This window comes from Schistocerca gregaria, chromosome 3, assembly GCF_023897955.1.
Source record: "Schistocerca gregaria isolate iqSchGreg1 chromosome 3, iqSchGreg1.2, whole genome shotgun sequence".
Taxonomy (NCBI): Eukaryota; Metazoa; Arthropoda; class Insecta; order Orthoptera; family Acrididae; genus Schistocerca; species Schistocerca gregaria.
The window spans coordinates 938833555-938844569 of NC_064922.1; the positions used below are offsets into that span (position 1 = coordinate 938833555).

Genomic DNA, 11015 nt, shown 5'->3' on the forward strand with positions numbered 1-11015 from the left:
TGCATCAAATTATGCGTCCATATGTAAACATATGTATAAAAACATGTGTCAAAAACTGTGGGGATATACTCCTGACATCAAAACATTACAAAAATTTTATATGAACATGGGAGTCCGTCAATGCTTTGTTAGGCAGATATGAAAGGATGTCCTTGTAATGACTCCTGGTTGTGGAATTTACCTCAAATGAGCATTTTTACTCACTTTCTTGTCTGCAGTTGGTCATGGCATGTCGTTCGTTCCGTTTTAGAGCAGACTTGCATCACGACTCACCATAACGATGTATTCACTGTCTGAAATGGCGAATACGCGTTACATGTGCATCCCAGCAGATGGGGAGGTGAACGCAGTACGTGAAGTTTATGGCGATCGTTACCCAGGCAGGCAGTTACCAGGTGCAACGCTTGCGAGAGACAGGCTCGTTTGAGAAGAGAATTGCAGGTGGTGGGAGAGCAAGCGATGTACGAACACCTGGCTAAATAAAAGTCGCCCGGAGAAAAGAGTTACAGGGTAGAAAGGAACACAGCAGAGGAGAGGCTGCTGAAAGTGACCACCTTTCATCTCTTGGTACTTTCGGGCCGTAGTCAGCAAGTTACTGAAGGCGGACCGAACCTGGATGGGAGGAATTGGTGGAGCCTCATCCGAAATGTTCTGCTGCAGTTATCGAAGGCTATGAGGGCTGCTCCGATAAGCCTTGGACTTGAGGGCTGCCCACACAAAGTAGTCGCACACTGTCGGATCAGGTGAGCTCGGTCGCCAGCTAGGATCTCGACCGTACTGTCCTCTGCTAACAACTCTGTCAGGCATAAAGATTGTGCGAATGTGCTCCAAGGTTCGACTGACTGTAGGGGCAGATCCTGTTGGAAGTGACAGGTGTTTTCCTCCTCCGTTAATGCTGCCACATGTCCAGTATGGTGTACACCCGTCGGGGCCACTTTTATTTGTCCCAACCTGTACAAGGGAACTGCGAGAAATGAGGGCACTAATCACATGCGGATCTGGAACATTCTGTATGAAAATCTTCTGAGCCCGAATCATGTCAACGGGTGCAACGATTACGCGAGACGTACTTCCAGCCAAGAATAACTGTCTGTCAACACATGTTAGGGAAATATGCTGCGTTTCTTCTGTTGTACATAATTCACTGTTGAGGCTGGATTTGAATTATCGTAACAATCACATCTGAGCGTAAGAAAACCCTCATTAAGTGCAATAAGACAGATATCAGGAGAGGTTCAGGCTCAACGTGAGGGGTGGAATTATACATGATCATCATATTCGCTCCTACTTCTTTCCGCGACCTCTTACTAGGCAAACGTATCTAGAGCTTCTGAGACACTAGTTGCTTCATTAACTTGATGCTGCATCTATAGACGTACGCACATCTAACGTCACATAACGAATGTGTTTTACGCATCTGACTCTGCACAGGTAGTTCGCCACTGTCTATCTCGACAACCTGTTTCCGAACAGGTGAACTGGTCAAGAGACATCCATTGGATGGCCTGCCCGATCGACATATTTGAATTCAATGGATTTTTATCTTAAAAACATCTGCGTATACAACTGAAGCGCCTAGAACTACTCGGCCACAGCGGCAAGCCATGAATTACAAATTCTTTCACACATCCATAACTAGGTATTCTTGGACCCGTGTTCGTATGCACTTTTTGTAAAGTTTTGACAACTCCCGAAATCAGTATCGATATCCTGAGGAAGTGTACCCAAAATGGATGTGAGCAAATGCGGTGTTTCCTACGACGTAGGGCGTAGCATGGAAGGTGGAGATAGTCACTTCGTGCATTTCTTGTAAACATCAATGTATTTGACAAATGTATTATTTTTGTACCGTAAGTAATATTTTTCATACAGCCAAATATGTCTCGTATCATTTATGTCCCATGAATAACAAATGGTTCAAATGGCTCTGAGCAGATAGGACTTAACATCTGAGGTCATCAGTCCCCTAGAACTTAGAACTACTTAAACCTAACTAACCTAAGGACAGCACATACATTCATGCCCGAGGCAGGAATCGAACCTGCGACCGTAGCAACCGCGTGTTTCCGGACTGAAGCGCCTAGAACTACTCGGCCACAGCGGCAAGCCATGAATTACAAATTCTTTCACACATCCATAACTAGGTATTCTTGGACCCGTGTTCGTATGCACTTTTTGTAAAGTTTTGACGTAAGGAATAAACCCCTAAAGTTCTGACACTTATTTTTATACACCCTATACATTCAACTGTTCTGACTGCTCAAACTACGGTCTAATTATAAGAAAATAATGTAACGCGAAGCGTTTCAGGAATTTATTCTCATTTAAGTGATATGGAAGCAATTCGGATGCAACGTCTGCGTGTGTGTTCATCTCTCTCTCTTTTTCTTCCAGACGACTTTTTGTTGTCTTACAGCAGTCGGAAAGTATAAATATTGGAATCTTAGATACCGCTGGTATAAAACAGCATTTTTTTGTGTATTTACTTACAGACATTGTGCAGAACTCCAGGCACAAAATTTGTAAGTATATATATATATATATATATATATATATATATATATATATATATATATATATATATATATATATATATATATTGTTGCAGAACATCAGCGACTAAAATTCAAACATCTGTGTTTCTCGGTTTTACGACTGCTGAGAGACTATTAAAAGACGAATGGGGGAGAAAGCAGGCAGAAGAACACAGACGAAAGCATCGCATCAAATAATAGTGTAAACTCTGACACACTTCACAATGGGAATAAAGTACCGAAACGCGTTGTGCTGCACGTGGAAAAAACTGAAACTTTTTCAGGTTTTCGGAAAACATCGTTTATGATGGATGGAAATCAGTTAAAATCTTTATTTCGTAATCTAAGAGTTCGATTATACCATTGAAATGAGACTGATTACAAGAACGTACGGGGTAACAATTATTGAACTATATGAAAAAAAATCGTCATGACTTCTGAATGTTTTCCGTCAGGACTTTCAAACTGCATGGTTGCCGCGGGGCATGATGGGAATTAGCATGCGCAGTATGGTTCGATTTAGCGACGAAGCACACTTTCATTTGGATAGGTTCGTGAATAAGCAAAATTGGCGCATTTGAGGGACTGACAGTCCGCATTTCGCGGTCGAGAAGTCTCTTCGCCCTCAATGAATGACAGTGTGCAGTGCGAAGTCCAGTCATGGAATAATCGGTGCGACATTTCTTGATGGCACGGCGACTACCGAACGGTACGTGAACGATTTGGAAGATGATTTCATACCCATTATCCAAAGTGACCCTGATTCCGGGAAGATGTGGTTCATGCAAGATGGAGCTCGACCCCATCGAAGCAGGAGAGAGTTTGATGTCCTGGAGGAGCACTTTGGGGACTGCATCCTCGCTATGGGCTATCCAGAGGCTACTGGCATGGGCCTCAGATCTCAACAGATGCAACTCCTTTCTGTGGACTTTGCTAAAGACAAGGTGTACAGAAATAACCCCCCCCCCCCCCCAAAAAAAAAATTAATATCTGAGCTGAAAACAGCCATTCATGAGATCACCGACAACATCGATGTTCCGACACTTCAGTGGGTCATGCAGAATTTCGCTAATCGTCTGTGCCACACCATCGCCAATGATGGCAGGCATATGGAACATGTTATAATCTAAATCCGAATATCTGTAGCGACGGTTACATGTTGAATAAAGTGTGTGCACACCATAGTTTGTAACAAATTTGCGTTTTTTTCATGTAGTTCAATAATTGTGACCCTGCATCAGTACGTGGAATGAGAGAGAGAGAGAGAGAGAGAGAGAGAGAGAGAGAGAGAGAGAGAGAGAGAGATAAGTGTAGACTACCATGTATCGGAAGCTAATTGAGTAGATAATTTATGTTCCTTCGTAGTTACTTCACTTGGCAAGATTATAGCTTTCAGGCTCTCTCTCATGCCTGACTGGACGTCCTTTGTGAGTCAACATTACAATATGCCTTGTACATGGGCAGTACATAATGACAGTATCAGTCCTATACACACTGTGTTAAGCAGTTTCCTCTTTATGTTTCTGTCGAATGTGAGTAGTGACACCTAACAGAAAAGTGTGGCGTTAGTATAAAAGGAATCATAGGTGTAAAAGTATTTGACTTGTCAGGGAAAGAGCGAGAAATAATGGGATAAACTAAGCAGATGAGTTGGAAGGAAGGAAACAGAAATAAATAGGAATGAGTAAAGCATGGATAGTGGTAACAGTGTGACTGAGATACTGGTTCTCTGTTGCAAACTAGGGAAACAGGCGGGATATGCCGAGAGGGAAGCTATGCCAATGATAGAGGAAGAAAATATCAATCGCCTCTTGAATTCAGAGTGGTTTTGGGTAACGCTCAGGTTACTCAGTAATTTATTTCACAATCGTATGATTAAAATGGTGAAGGAAATGGAGAAAGATTTACTGTCAGGCAAAGGAGTAGGGAAAGTGCTTCACATGTTCGGTCTTATTCGCATTTATGAAGTGTTGATAGGTATGTGAAGATAGGTACTGAAGACGCGAGTAATTAAAGGACGGTTGACATAAACAGAGCGCGTGGAAATCACGTCACCTGTACGGTCACATCCACCGTAACTAAGCATATGAAAGGCAGATGGGATCAAACAGCACACATATTAATTACCTTCGGGCAGCTGTCATAGTCGAGCAAAACCTCTGAAATGACAGCATCTCAGCCTTTCACTACAATTATTTCATATTTTTCAATACTGGAAATTTCGGCTATTATGTCACTGTCGTAAAGGCAGTCGGCATTCAGCGAGAACGGGCCATCATCATATGGCGGACAAACATGAAACTACTTCCCATTGTAAGCGTAGTGTCTATTGTTGGCAAATCGAGACAGTGAAATAAATGGAGAACATAATAATCTCCGTCTATTACCCTTACATCATTTTTGTTACGCTAGTGTACGTTTCAAAGTCATAGCTTCATCACAAGGACTTGCTTTAGTTGTTTATGGATCTTCATTGCTATCTCAGCACGCGGTGATCGCATATCTGTCGATTTTGCTGATACAAAGGAATGAACACAATTCACATAGACGCGTTTCTGAAATGCTGATACCCCAATGAAGAGCCTCATACAGCAACAGACAGCCTTAATTATGAAACTGTGATTCGACACGTACACTGACATTAAAAAGGCTGTAAAGGTAGTTGACGGAATTCGTTGTTAAGTTTTTAATAAAATTTGCCGTAGGTATTGTTTGCCTGAAATGTGCTGGTGGCTCCACATACTGCTTTCCTGACCTCGTGCACATCAACTATCTATCTTCAATCACGTAACAGTTGAAACACGCCAATAATGAAACCAAAGAGAATAAGGCGGAAACTGTGTCATTTCGGCCACACACATATCTTACGCAGGCACCCTCTGCTAGCTCCAGTCCTCTGGAATTTTTCATTAAATAGAGAAAACATTTTCATTTTGTTGGCAATTGCCTATTGTTATATACATATTGTTATTGTTATGTGTTTTAGGAAGCGCACGACACACATCTGTCTACATTTATTTTATTACTAGCTAGCTCCGCGTACGCATTTAAAATATTTCAGTGATATTTGTAGAGATATTGACAACAGTAATTAACTGTCGTTTCAAGTAGAGAGACTGTCCCTGGCAACTGTCTGATTCTCTGCTGATTTAGACCGTGCGACTCCAGAGAGGACGTTAATGGCGTCTGTGGTATTCAACAGTGTAGCGTGATCTTTGGCGACAAACTGAACTGAGAAAATTATGGCTCGCTTCAGTCCTTATTCGAGCCACCTGCTGACGGACTGAACAACACAAATAAAACAGAGATTGTCCTTCATAGTATTAAAGAATTCCCAGTCAACCGAATGTAGGAACAAATTCCGACGGGTTATTTTCGGGAATTTTTGCTTGTCACCCGTTCTCATCGCCATCCGCTCCCCTTGCGAGAGAAGGGAATGTTACTCCCACAGTATTTTTATAAAAATAATGAGTAATGTATTTACGAAATTTGGTTGTGGCGTTAATTGTATCTGTGGTATTCAACAGTGTGGCGTGATCTTTGGCGCCAAAATTGCGCTGAGAAAATTATGGCTCGCTTCAGTTCCTCAGTTATGTTGTTATGTCGTCCTTTTCACCCCCACCCTCAGCCATAAGGGTGCTAGTGGTGTCTTACTGCACTAGTCATTTCTCTAGATAGTAAAAGATACGCGCACCAATTTTGGCAGAAAATTCCTTCAGGCGTTACAGAGATGCCCTAATACGTCAGTATCGTTGCATCTACCCCTCATCTGCTAGAGCTGATACACCGACAATGTCATCAATGAACATAGCGCCCCCGAAAATTATGGATTCGGTACTAAAGTAGGTCGTTATCGAATATTATTGCATGTCAGAACTTCTTAGCCCCATCCTCGAACTTCTTACCCCCATCCTCTCCACTAGGGGTGGTAAGGGTATACAGTATTACCCCCCCCCCCCAGGATTTTAAAACAACTAATAATGTAAATAATGAGTGATGTTAACAAGAAATGGTTGAAATCGCTGCAGACTTTCCTGAGTTATGCTTCTGTGTCAACACTTTTTCAACCCTCACCAGATCCTCTGTGGGGAAATTGTTGCATTTCAAGATTTTAAACATGGCTGAAACATCAACTGTAGAAATTCTTCACGGTAAATGATGACAGCCAAAACAGTTGCGGGATAAAGATTTATTAAAATTCTTGACCACGGTTTTGGTATATCTAAATATACCTCCATCAGAAGTAAAATACACTAAAATTACATCCTGCAGTGGAGATTCATAAAACAATTGTGCCAAAGGCGCCGTCAGTAGTGTTTGGCACAATTGTTTTATGAATCTCCATTGTAGGATGTAATTTTAGTGTATTTTACTTCTGATGGAGGTATATTTAGGTATACCGAAACCGTGGTCAAGAATTTTAATAAATCTTTATCCCGCAACTGTTTTGGCTGTCATCATTTACCGTGAAGGAATTGTTGTACTAATTTAAAAGCCTTCGCGGGTTTGCGTACATCTCACCAAAGTTTCATCACAATCAGATGAATGGTATATCAGGCACGTGTCACGTACATGTTCCACTAGGCAATGTTTTTAACACATCCTTGTCTCTCGTCAGAACTAAAAAAAAAGGTCATATACTTTGATGTGAGTGTGCCTTCACATTTAAGAAACTACCATTGTACTTTCTTTTGATTAAAGTTGACTGTTGGAGAGACCCTTTTTCAGTTCTGTCGAGGTGTATTAATAACCTTGCCGAGTCGAAGATATACCGGGCGATCAAAAAGTCAGTATAAATTTGAAAACTTAATAAACCACGGAATAATGTGGATAGAGAGGTAAAAATTGACACACATGCTTGGAATGACATGGAGTTTTATTAGAACCAAAAACAAAACAAAAAATATTGCTAGACGCGTCAAAGATCTCTTGCGCGTGTCGTTTGGTGATGATCGTGTGCTCAGCCGCCACTTAGGTCACGCTTGGCCTCCCAGGTCCCCAGACCTCAGTCCGTGCGATTATTGGCTTTGGGGTTACCTGAAGTCGCAAGTGTATCATGATCGAGCGACATCTCTAGGGATGCTGAAAGACAACATCCGCCGCCAGTGCCTCACCATAACTCCGGACATGCTTTACAGTGCTATTCACAACATTATTCCTCGACTACAGCTACTGTTGAGGAATGATGCTGGACATATTGAGCATTTCCTGTAAAGTACATCATCTTTGTTTTGTCTTACTTTGTTATGCTAATTATTGCTATTCTGGTCAGATGAAGCGCCGTCGGTCGGACATTTTTTGAACGTTTGTATATTTTTGGTTCTAAGAAAACCCCATGTCATTCCAAGCATGTGTGTCAATTTGTACTTCTCTATCTACATTATTCCGTGATTTATTCAGTTTTCAAATTTATACTGACTTTTTGATCTCACGGTACATGACACGTGACTAGAAAATCGTTTTTATACCACGAAAGTGGTTTATAGCCGAAAACGGTTGTAATAATAAAATAGATGCAGGCAGATAAAGAGTCATGCATTTCTTACAAGGGAACCTCCCTGTCGCACCCCCCTCAGATTTACTTATAAGATGGCACAGTGGATAGGCCTTGAAAAACTGAACACAGGTCAATCGAGAAAATAGGAAGAAGTTGTGTGGAACTATGAAAAAAATAAGCAAAATATACAAACTGAGTAGTGCATGTGGAAGATAGGCAACATCAAAGATACTGTGAGATCAGGAGCGCCGTGGTCCCGTGGTTAGCGTGAGCAGTTTGCGGAACAAGAGGTCCTTGGTTCAAGTCTACCCTCGTGTGAAAAGTCCAATTTTTTATTTTCAAACAATTATTATCTGTCCGTCCGTTACGTTTTCATCACTTTTTTGGGAGTGATTATCACATCCACAAGAAAACCTAAATCGGGCAAGGTAGAAGAATCCTTTTACCCATTCGCGAAGTGTACACGTTAGGTGGGTCGACAACATATTCCTGTCATGTGACGCACATGCCGTCACCAGTGTCGTATAGCATATATCAGACGTGTTTTCCTGTGGAGGAATCAAAGGTTTTCGGTTCGCACGGGAGAGGCACGTCCTTTCGCCTGCTAATCGCACGGTTTTGCGGTGCGGTCGCAAAACACAGACACTAAACTTATTACAGTGAACAGAGACGTCAATGAACTAACGGACAGAACATAACTTTGCGAAAATGAAGAAAGTAAACTTTTCACTTTTTTTCTTTTTTTTTAATCTGATTTTGTTCGCTTTCGTTCGCTGCATCTGCTCGGGTCGGACGTCGTAAGACATCAGTTTAAGGTCGTTGTTGATCGAGTAACTCAGTTTTTCTTCACAGAGAGCTGCTAACCCTCTGACCGATCACGCTGAGCTACCGTGCCGGCCTGAGACTCGAAATCATACGTTGCAAGCCAAGTAAACGATTCACTCGAGGGAAGATTTGAACTAAGGACCTCGCGTTCCGCAGCTGCTCACGCTAACCACGGGACCACGGCGCTCCTGAGCTCACACTATCCTTGATGTTGCCTATCTTGCCCGTGGACTGCTCAGTTTGTATATTTTGCTTATTTTTTTCATAGTTCCACACAACGTCTTCCTGTTTTCTCGATTGATCTGTGTTCCGTTTTTCAAGGCCCATCCACTGTGCCATCTTATAAGTAAATCTGAGGGGGGTGCGACAGGGAGGTTCCCTTGTAAGAAATGCGTGACTCTTATCTGCCTGTATCTATTTCATTATAACAACCGTTTTCGGCTATAAACCATGTTCGTGGTATAAAAATGGTGTACTAGTCACGTGTCAAGTATATCTTCGACTCAGCAAGGTTATTGGAAAATGGAAATGAGCGTATGGTCAGGAGGCCCCTATTCGGCGAAGTTGCCTATCTTGACTATGGACTACTCAGTTTGTATATTTTGCTCAATTTTCTCATAGTTCCACACAACTTCTTCCTGTTTTCTCGACAGATCTGTGTTCCGTTTTTCAAAGCCTATCCACTGTGCCGACTTGTAAGTAAATCTGAGCAGGGTGCGATGGGGAGGTTCCCTCGTTAGTATAATGAGGAGTTGGGCAGAGACGAAACGAGTGGCGAACGCAGCGCAGCGCAGCGCAGCGCGACGCAGCCACGTGGCCGCTGGAAGAGTGTCGCCGGCTGGAAGCTGGAAGCTGCGGAGAAGGCAGAGGAATCGATAGGGCGCCGCGGCTGTGGCGGACTCACCCGTCGTCGGCGTCGCCTTCGGCGCCGGGCTCCGGCGGCGGCGGCGGCGGGAATATGACATCGTCGTTGACGCCGGCGACGACGCCGACGCCCACGCCCGCGGCGTCGTCCTCGGCGAGCGCCTCCTCCACGTCCGTCTCGGCGTACAGCGGCTCGTCGTTGCCGTCTCGCTCCTCGCCCTCCTCCCCCTCCTCCTCCTCGTCCTGCTGTCCTTCCGGCGGCTGGCCGCCCCCGTCCCCCGGCGGCTCCATGCCGGGCCGCAGCTTGATACTCAGGTCTGGCGAGCTGTCCTCCATGCTCGCGCTGTCGGACAGACCCGCCGCGTCGTCGGACGCAATTGTTGCGCTGGTTTTGTCGCTCGCGTCGGCGCGGGCGCTCACGCCATAGCGCGGCGCCGCCCTGTCCTAACCTACGGCACTGCAGCGGCGGCGGCGGCGGCGGCTGTGCTTTGGGCGTCGCGGAGCGGCTGTCGGCTGTCGCTTGTCGCTGCGGGCCGGCGAGCCAGAGCAAACTGGCGGCGGGAGCGCGCGAGCACGGCACGCGGCGCGCCGCTGCTGCCATCCTGTGGCGGGGCGCCGCACCAGCCGCCAGCCCGCGGTGTCCGAGTGGCCGCGCTTAATTGGCCTCTCGACGCCGCGAAGCGAGCAACTGCGAGAGAGAGCGCCGCCGAGTCTAAGCACCTTTCAGGTGAGCTGCCAGCGACTGCTGGCGTGAAACGGTCGGCTACTCCCTCCGTCTCTTTTACAGTAGAGGAAGTCAGCACAAACGAGCTTCTACATCTACATACACTAAAAGTATCCGGACACCTGGCTGAAAATTACTTACAAGTTCGTGGCGCCAATGCTGGAATTCAATACGGTGTTGGCCCACTCTTAAGCCGTCGCGACACGGACCGTGCTGTCGAACGTTAACGTTGAGCGTGGCAAGTTCAACGTGCTGCTCAACGCTCAGGAACGATGCGACTTGTGCATACGGTACGTACGGCACGAACACATAAGGCTAACAACAGACAAGGCAGAAAAAATACTGCACAAATTGGTGAGGCTAAATTCAAAACAGTATAGGCTACCTCTACCAGTCATACACTGTGCGATCTTCGAATCAGTACCCAGCTTCGCAGCTAGCACGTGGGCACATACACTGAACGTGGTTACCAACAAAGCATCCGTCAGACGAGGGCAGAGAAGTGTCCTACTTAGGCTACCTGGAGCCTTCGGTACCACCTCAGCGGATGCACTGTGTGTGGTGCTCGGAA

General features: G+C 44.8%; 1 protein-coding gene across 2 annotated transcripts in view; it reads right to left on the bottom strand.

The window, feature by feature from the left end:
- Positions 1 to 10322, bottom strand: part of LOC126355846 (proton channel OtopLc-like) — a 510363-nt gene extending 500041 nt beyond the window's left edge. Inside the window, exon 1 of one of the 2 annotated variants that reach the window (XM_050006307.1) lies at positions 9761 to 10322. In XM_050006307.1, coding sequence (XP_049862264.1) covers positions 9761 to 10056 — 296 coding nt within the window. In that variant the 5' untranslated portion in view covers positions 10057 to 10322. The remainder of the gene's footprint in view (positions 1 to 9760) is intronic. The other variant, XM_050006306.1, reaches the window with a different exon arrangement.
- Positions 10323 to 11015: the final 693 nt, after the last annotated feature.